Genomic DNA, 9,599 nt, shown 5'->3' with positions numbered 1-9,599 from the left:
TAGATGAAGGAGTCTATCAGTTTTTTTTAACAGTTCTCTTCTAGACTGGAAGTATGTGTGTGGCATGATGTTTTGATATAAATGGTCACGGACACTACTTCTGACTTTTTACATGTTATAAGTCACAGATCCCAGGTCTCACTGCTGACACCTGCTCTGATCAGGAGATCCAGCCATGGAGAAATCACGGCAGCGCCATACACTCCCAGCCAGCCGCTCATTCCGTTAATATAATTTAAAGCGACTCTGTACCCACAATCTATCCCCCCCAAACCGCTTGTACCTTCGGATAGCTGCTTTTAATCCAAGACCGTCCGTTCGGCAGGGGATGCAGTTATTGTCATAAAAACAACTTTTAATCCGGCAGCGCTGTGTCTAACGGCCGGGGCTTACATTTGTATATGCATTAGGCTGGCACCACCTCTCTGTCCTTCCTCCCCACCCTCATCATCATTAGGAATGCTGCAGGCAGATTGCTTCCTATTCCCCACCTGTGTGTATAATGAACATGGGCTGGATCGTTCATACACCTGTGCAAAGCTCAAACAGCAGTAAATGTTCCTGGATCATTCCTAATGAGGAGGAGGGCGGGGAGGAAGGACGGAGAGGTGTTGCCAGCCTAATGCATATACTAATGTAAGCCCCGGCCGTTAGACACAGCGCTGCAGGATTAAAAGTTGTTTTTAGGAGAATAACTGCATCCCCTGCCGAACGGACCCCATGACAGATCTTGGATTAAAAGCAGCTATCTGAAGGTACAAGTGGTTTTGGGGGGACAGATTGTGGGTACAGAGTCGCTTTAATATAAGTCTATAAGAAAATAATGACGGCATGTGCGGCCGGCCAGGGAGTGGATCACACTGCCGCTCTCTCTCTCCTCGGCTGTATCTCCTGATCCCATTGCTTTGATCAATAACTTTTGACATGTCAAAAGTTATTTGTAGTGACAAGTACACAAGGGTTTGTATGGTGTTCTTATTGGTCTTATGTATGGAATAATGTGCAAACTAACATGTGACTAGTACCCTAGACAGCACTCGACACAGTTCAACTTTGCCCTCCAGAATGGTTTAGTTATGCATGGTGCACACTCTTATGTGGAATAGCGGTCATGCTGCAGACTGTCTGGTGTATTATCTGAAATCGCCATTCCTTATTAGTGCTCATGAGCGGTATCTTCAGTTTCTAGAAAGTTACTAGCTTCCCTAAGAGAAACTCACATGTCCTCCTTGTGTTCATCCCCTCATAGTCGTAAGGGTACTATTACACGGAACGATAATCGGCCGAATCAGCCCTATCCGGCCGATTATTGTTCTGTGCAATAAACACAACGATCAGCCAACGATAGTGGTCATCGGCTGATCGTTAATATAGGTTCGGACCTATAATTGTCGGCCACCGACCGCGCACCGCTACGTGTAAGTGATATGCTGCCAGCGGCTGACGATTTGCAAAGTAGATGCATTACCTATCCATGGTCCAGGGCTCCTCCTGCTCTCTGCAGCTTCAGAGCAGCCTGTCTTAGCTGACAGGCCGCTCAGCCAATCACAGGCTGGGGCCGCCGTGGCCAGTGATTGGCTGAGCGGCTCGTCAGATGAGACAGGCCGCTCTGAAGCTGCATCGCGCGGGACCCGGGGAGAAGCGGAGCCCTGGACCATGGATAGGTAATGTATGCCAGTTTAGCAAGGGCTGCAAGGACATTGGTAACGATGTCCATGCAGCCCTTGTTAAACGATTATCGGGCCGTGTAATAGGCTCAGTAAACGAGCACCGACCTAGCAGACCGGCACTCGCTTACAGTTATCATCAGGCTGTGTAATAGTACCCTTATAATTGCTCTTTGGTCTCTACCTTTCCTAGGGCCTCAAGCAACCTTTAGGATATATTTGCACATCTAATCTGTTGTTCAACAAACCTTCTTATTCATTGTGTATGTACTTATTACACTGAGAAGCTGTATCAGGAATAGGAACTATGGGCTTTGAGAGCCCGAACAGTCAGGACAGGATTACATACACAAAGCAGAAATGTGAGCTAAAGGTGTATTCATCCAGGTTTATCCAGCTACTGTGTCCACAACAGCATCAGTAGGAGTGTAATCTAAAATAAGCATAAAATGTCCTTTCCCTAAATGTTTTACAGCATCTGTACAATATGATCTAACTGCAGTCACGTAGATAAAGAGTAGGTGAAGTGTTAAAAAGCCATTAGCCGCCTTCTTTATACTACTAGCGTATTTGGTTGATGCCATAGAATTGAACCCATCAACTACAACGTTGGGCCACTTAATAGTAAGAATCCTATTACACAGAACAATCATCGGGCCGATTTGGTCAGGTTATTGCTCCATGTAACAAAAACCGATCAGGCAAAGAGCCTTTCATTGGTTGATCATTGAAAAATCGTCGTCCGCCCGACCTTGCATAGATTCATGTAACAGCAACGTGAGGCCAGCAGCTGATTACAGTGTAAAGTAAAAAAAAAAAAACAAACATTATACTTACCTGTCCAGGCTCCCCTAGTGTCCTGCTGCAGCTTCTGAAGTGGTCTCCGAAGCGATAGACTGTGGCATTGTCACATCTCAGTGACGAGATCAGAAGCTTCAGCGGTGGCTGCAGTCAGCAGGGAACAGGCGGGACAACACTGGGGGGCATGGGCAGGTTAGTACAGTGGTACCTTGGTTTAAGAGCTCACAGTTTTTCAAAATTGCTTTGGTTTAAGAGCTCCCAGTACTGGGTGGGAGGGGGAGTGGGGGAGGGGCATGGTCTGCATAGCGGGGTCTACAGCACTGTACTCTGACCCAGGAAGTCTCCCTCACCTTCCAAATCATAGCAGATCCACTTCAGGCTGGGGCTTGCATCAGGGGACAGGACTGTGGAGGTAATCTCTTCATAGCTGTAACCCCTCTCTCCCTGGACAGAGAGTGCTGCTATACTATGCCCACATCTGCCCTGCTCATTCCTTCATGCTCCCTGCAGTCTCTGTCCGCCCTTGTGATTCCCATCCTCTCCGTTACTGTACAGTAACTTATAATATCACAGATTCTGCTGTTTCTGAATGTTTGTTTCATTAATTTTACATGTTATTCTGAATAATAAATCATTATTTTTGGGGTGGGGGAACCAATTGTCTGCATTTCTGTGATTTCTTATGGGAAAATGTGCTTTGGTTTAAGAGTGGATTTGGATTACAAGCGCCGTCCCAGAACGAATTGTACTCGTAATCCAAGGCACCACTGTATATACTTTATTACTTTCTATATACAGCAAGGGCTGCACGGACATTATTAACAATACATATACAGCCCTTGTTGTACGATAATTCAGCCGTCTAATAGGCTCTATAAGCGAGGGAAGATCTTGCAGGTCAGTGCTTGCTTACTGCACTAAACGGGCTGTGTAAGGCTGGGTTCACACTGCGTTTTTTCAATCTGTTTTTGCAAAAAAACTTTGAAAAATGGACTGCAAAAAACAGATGCATTTGTGTGCGTCCGTTTTTCCATTATAAAAAAAAAAAAAAAAACGGATCAGTTTTATTTTTTTTACGGACACAAAAACGTTGCTGACAATATTTATTTGGCCGTTAAAAAAAACGGATCCGTTAAACGTGTGCTGAAAACACAGTGTGAACCTAGCCTAATACTGAAGTTGCCCGTTTCGGCAGGCTCAAGCTGTCCCACATTATACATTTCCAGACAGGAAATGCATGGCCATGGCTTCCCCTAGTAAAATGATATGTCAAAGCTATATTTTGTTGCCCCCTGATGAGACAGCCCTTTTTAACTCATGTAGATTTAGACCAGCGGTAGGGAACCTTGGCTCTCCAGCTGTTGCAAAACTACAACTCTCATCATGCCTGGACAGTCAAAGCTTTGCATGATGGGAGTTGTAGTTTTGCAACAGCTGGAGGGCTGAAGTTCCCTACCCCAGATCTAGAACAAACTGATAAAGATTATAGTGTAAAAATGAAAGTGGAGAAGGGTGATGTGTACTGTAAAAGGATATAAATACCGGAAACCAGGTAATAGGGGACACAAAACCGTCTGTCTTTTACTATGTATATTTATTATGGAATGTATTACACAGGCAGGACGCTGTGGTTTGCATTTCGTCTTCTGTTCACGCCGCACCAGGGCATGGTTACGCAAAAGTAGATTTGTTCCAGCCCACGTTACTTGGATTCAAGTCCACAAAAGTGATGTAAACCCTGTAAATGAAGAGACTGTTAGCACCAGATACACAAATAAAAAATTAACAGAATGTCCACTCTAAGGTTAAATTCAGACACAGTAGCCAGGAGTGGAATGAAAATAGAAACTGGGCAAATCTTTCCATTATAATTTTCTGTCGGTTGCACTCCTGAATTTGACTACAATTACTTACCAGAATACTGTGTGTGAACCTAGCCATACAAACCTATGGCTGAACTATATGGAAATATAAAGGTTTAAAAAAAAAAAAAAAAAACACAAACAAAAAATTGCACATGTCTGTGTGTCATTATGTACAGGCCACATCATAGTATACTTGTACTGCCGAGCCCACATCAATATACTCAGGTGCTGGTGTATCAAATAAAGAGGCTGTGTTAGAAAGTTATATAGATTTGTAATTTACTTTTAAAATTTCATGTCTTTCAGTACTTATCAGCTGCTGTATGTCCTGTGGAAAGTTGTGTATTCTTTCCAGTGTGACAGTGCTCTCTGCTATAGGGATCTGCTACTGCTCTGGACAGTTCCTGAGGTGGACAGAGGTGGCAGCAGAGAGCCCTGTGTCAGACAGGAGAGAATACACCACTTCCTGCAGGACATACAGCAGCTGATAAGTACTGGAGGACTTGAGATTTAAAAAAAAAAAAAAAAAAAAGGTAAATTACAAATCTGTATAACTTTCTTGCACCAGATTTGAAAGAAAATTTGCTTAGCCGGAGTACCCCTTTCACTGTGTACATCTGCTTGTATACACACTGCATCTGCATAACTGTCACTGATCCCCACGCTCATTGTCTACTCTAAGGACGTGTGATACAAGTGACCATATTGTCCATTAACAAAGATTTACTGAGATACAGGACATAGAAGATAATACTAAAACACTGTAGTAACACAGAAGGCTAACATCTGCTCTAACCAGTATGAAACTGTAATGTAAATAAGGACTAATATTAGCACAGAAGTAGTACTAAAGAAATAGATGGTGACTGGTTGTCACCATGTCACACTGATGGCGGTCGTTGATTTGACCTGGACTATACAGAATAGGCCTCAGTTATACCTGTTGGGGGGGATATGCAGCTCCTTGGTTAATGTATCGCTCAGTAGTTTGGTGTACTCTTTGTTCTGTTGACCTCCAATCTTGCCAATGCTCTTCAGGCTGCAGAGGGCACAAGGTTCTGTCGTGCCGCCAAAGCTCATGATCTGATCGGGCAGGATGTGCACCGCAATGTACTGGGAAAGCAGAAAGGACAGGAATTTAGTGGAGAGAAAAACAATGTTTTTTTTATGCATTTGCAGTTTTGTTAGATGTGTTTGAGGGTTTTTTTTTTATTTTTTTCTTCAGGAAACATTGATGAGAGAATCATCTGACGTGTCATGGAAAAAAGAAAACGCAGGGGAAAGAACACCAGAGATAAAAATGCAACTAGAGAAAATGTCAAAAAGCAAGAATACTCACCTGCACCACCTGCTGTATGTCTGACACTGTCAGATCCCCACTGCTTCCTCTGACATGCCAATCATGGCTAAAGCAGTGACCCCATCAGAGACTGGCTGGAGGCATCACGGCCAGCAGGGTGCGCCTAAACCAGCGCTTCTCAATTCCAGTCCTCAGGCCTCACCAACAGGTCATGTTTTCAGGATTTCCTTAGTGTTTCACAGGTGATATAATTATACTCAGTGCATCAGGTATTATCACAGGTGTTCTGTGTATGGGAAATCCTCAAAACATGGCCTGTTGGTGAGGCCTGAGGACTGGAATTGAGAAGCACTGGACTAAAGGGAGCAGCAGGGACTGAGCAATCTTGGAGCTGCAGTGGTGGTGAGGGATTGGGGCAGGTGAGTATGCTTGTGTATTTGCTTTTAAAGGAGACCTGTTACCCCAGCTGCTGGGGTGAAGGCCGCCTGACCCCCCAGTGCAGTCCCTTATACTTACCCTTTCCTTGAAGTCCTGGACCCCGTCCAGTTGCCGAGTGGAGTCCCCATCGGAAGCTGTGCGCGTGCTTATCAGAAATGAGTCCGACGCCCATAAAGAATGAATGCTCCAGTCACTCTCTATGGGTGTCGGACTCCTCTCTAGTGAGCACGCCGCGGCTTCTGGCGGGGATTTCTCGGCAATGGGACGGGGTCTGGGACTTCGAGGAAAGGGTAAGTATAAGGGACTCCACCAGGGGGGGTCGGGCGGCCTTCATCCTGGCAGCCGGGGTAACAGGTCTCCTTTAATGCACCCTATCTCACTCTTAGGGTATATTCACACGAACGGGCTTGCAGCGAGATTATCGCTGCGAGCCCGGCAGTTTCCATACACTACATACTTGCTGCGGTCTAAACGACCGCAGCGAGTATGTAATTATACCGCCCTTAACCCCTTCTGCTCCCGGCCGGCTCCCCCGCTGTAAGCATACTTTACCTGTCCTTGCTGCACGGGTCCGGCGTCCTGCTCTCCCGTCCGGCCAATCAGTGTGTTGCCCAGCTGCAGCCACTGATTGGCCGGACGGGAGAGCAGGACGCCGGACCCGTGCAGCAAGGACAGGTAAAGTATGCTTACAGCGGGGGAGCCGGCCGGGAGCAGAAGGGGTTAAGGGCGGTATAATTACATACTCCCTGCGGTCGTTTAGACCGCAGCAAGTATGTAGTGTATGGGAACTGCCAGGACCTGTCTGGCTCGCAGCGAGAGCCCGTGTGAATATACCCTTAAAGGGGTTCTATAGCGGGACAAAAGTCCGTGGAGCCTCAGTTACGAGTCTCAAAACACGGGATAGCCAGATATCTCTAGCCTGAAACCCCGAAACGGCTGTCTGTGGGTGGAAGCCTGCCTTGGCAAGCCCTTGTCATGATCGCAATACTCGCACCTTGAGTTAGACATTGACAAAAGGGGCCACCCTGTTGTTTCCCTGTCTATGTTCCAATACTCGCAACCGAGTGGGACTTAAGGGGTTATTTATCAGGGTGGTGTGGTGCTCTCCCTATCATGGAGGCACCCCGTTGGCAACAGGCTAGAGATATCTGGCTATCCCGTGTTTTGAGACTCGTAACTGAGGCTCCACTGACTTTTGTTTTGCATATTTAAATTTTTGGGGGCATCAGTGGAGACTCTTGATTGAGTACTTCATTGGAATTTTTTTCGCTGTTCTCCTTGAGTTCAGTGATTACTGTGTTTTGTTGGTTCTATAGCGGGAAAAGAAAATCTTTCAAATCAACTGGTGTCAGAAAATGCCAGAGATCTGTAATTTTCTTTCATTTAAAAATCTCCAGACTTCCAGTACTTATCCTCTGCAGGAAGTGGTATTTTCTCTTCAGTCAGACACAGTGCTCTCTGCTGCCACCTCCATCCATAGTATTAGCAAATCCCCAGAGAAAACCTCTCCTGCTCTCTAGACTGGAAAGATTACACCACTTCCTGCAGGACATACAGCAGCTGATAAGTACTGGAAGACAGGAAACTTAGAAAAAGTAAATGACAAATCTATATAACATTCTGGCACTAGTTGATTTAAAAGAAAAGGACTATTTCACTGGAGTACCCCTTTAAATGTATTACTGCTGGAATCCCTGATTAATACCATGCCTCACAGGTTTAAAGCTCCACTTTTAGGGAGTTTTTCCTTTTTTTAGCCCAAATAAATCCTTTAACATCCATAAATAGGTAAAAAATATGCCGTTTTTGAGTAATAGTCAGGATCCCTCCTCTATGAGTCACAGACATGCGGCCATAGCTTCCTATTACAGGACCATCATCCCACAGACAGCGCGCCATGTAATACCAGGCCTCCCCAGCAGGGGTCACTACACGGAGATGTCTGGCAGCTTCATCTGGTACAATCAGTGTCCGGCCCATTAACTAGTTACACGCCGGACACAACTAAGCCGCGCGGTTTACTACAAGCAGCATGCACGGATATGGCTGATATACCAGGCAGGGGCAGTGACTGCCATGATGCAGGAGCGGCCTGTCAATCCTGAGGGGCACCTGCCCACCCTCCATAGGGTACCACCACCACCACCCTCCCCCGCGGCCGCGCACCTCTGCAGGCTTGCCAGTCGCCTTGGCGAGTTGCTGGGTCAGGCTGCCCAGGAGGTTATCAGGGACGGCATCCTTGGCCACGTTGGTGAAGAGCTCGAAGGTTGGCATGACGGCTGTGTGCGGACAGCAGCGGGTATAATGAAGCTATGGCAGGCCGACACTGAACGCGTGTCCGTAACTCCGCCCCCTGAAAGAGGTCATCCAATCAGTAGCCGCTCCTGCTCCCCCTGCTGGACAGAGGTGAGAATAGCCGCTCACGGTTCTCTTATGGATCCATATCAGGCCTGAGCCGTGATTGGTCACGTGAGGCGAGCCCCGGTATGGCGCCAGCCCCTCCCTCACCCGGCATCCTGTCACAGCCGCAGGGCACTCCGTGACCGAGCACAGAGACGGAGTGCAGTGTCATGGTGAACAGGCTTCTCTACTAAGGGACAGGGATATATACAGGTTTTACAGGGATAGAGAAGTGGTACTGTGCATTGTGTATACAGGGGTAAAAAAGTGGTACTGTGCAGTGTGTATACAGGGGTAGAGAAGTGGTACTGTGCAGTGTATACAAGGGTAGAGAAGTGGTACTGTGCATTGTGTATACAGGGGTAAAAAAGTGGTACTGTGCATTGTGTATACAGGGGTAAAAAAGTGGTACTGTGCAGTGTGTATACATGGATAGAGAAGTGGTACTGTGCAGTGTATACAGGGATAGAGAAGTGGTACTGTGCAGTGTATATACAGAGATAGAGAAGTGGTACTGTGCTGTATATACAGGGGTAGAGAAGTGGTACTGTGCAGTGTATACAGGGATAGAGAAGAGGTACTGTGCAGTGTGTATACAGGGATAGAGAAGTGGTACTGTGCAGTGTATACAGGGATAGAGAAGTGGTACTGTGCAGTGTATATACAGAGATAGAGAAGTGGTACTGTGCTGTATATACAGGGGTAGAGAAGTGGTACTGTGCAGTGTATACAGGGATAGAGAAGAGGTACTGTGCAGTGTGTATACAGGGATAGAGAAGTGGTACTGTGCAGTGTATACAGGGATAGAGAAGTGGTACTGTTCAGCGTGTATACAGGGGTAGAGAAGTGGTACTGTGCAGTGTGTATACAGGGGTAGAGAAGTGGTGCTGTGCAGTGTATACAGGGATAGAGAAGTGGTATTGTGCAGTGTGTACAGGGGTAGAGAAGTGGTAATGTGCAGTGTATACAGGGATAGAGAAGTGGTACTGTGCAGTGTGTACAGGGATAGAGAAGTGGTACTGTGCAGTGTGTACAGGGGTAGAGAAGTGGTACTGTGCAGTGTGTACAGGGGTAGAGAAGTGGTACTGTGCAGTGTATACATGGATAGAGAAGAGGTACTGTGCAGTG

At 46.5% G+C, this 9,599-nt stretch overlaps 1 protein-coding gene across 1 annotated transcript; it reads right to left on the bottom strand.

The window, feature by feature from the left end:
• Positions 1 to 4,043: 4,043 nt before the first annotated feature.
• LOC138786980 (macrophage migration inhibitory factor-like) lies at positions 4,044 to 8,414 on the bottom strand. Its single transcript, XM_069964062.1, has 3 exons — positions 8,238 to 8,414; positions 5,274 to 5,446; positions 4,044 to 4,206 (listed from the first exon to the last, which is right to left on the bottom strand). The coding sequence occupies exons 1-3, from the start codon at positions 8,343 to 8,345 to the stop codon at positions 4,140 to 4,142; spliced, it is 348 nt and encodes a 115-aa protein (XP_069820163.1). The 5' UTR covers positions 8,346 to 8,414; the 3' UTR covers positions 4,044 to 4,139.
• Between the last annotated feature and the right edge of the window lie 1,185 nt (positions 8,415 to 9,599).

This window comes from Dendropsophus ebraccatus, chromosome 3 (assembly GCF_027789765.1).
Source record: "Dendropsophus ebraccatus isolate aDenEbr1 chromosome 3, aDenEbr1.pat, whole genome shotgun sequence".
NCBI lineage: Eukaryota > Metazoa > Chordata > Amphibia > Anura > Hylidae > Dendropsophus > Dendropsophus ebraccatus.
Note: the sequence above shows the minus strand (reverse complement) of the source record. Positions and strands in the feature narration are given on the sequence as shown.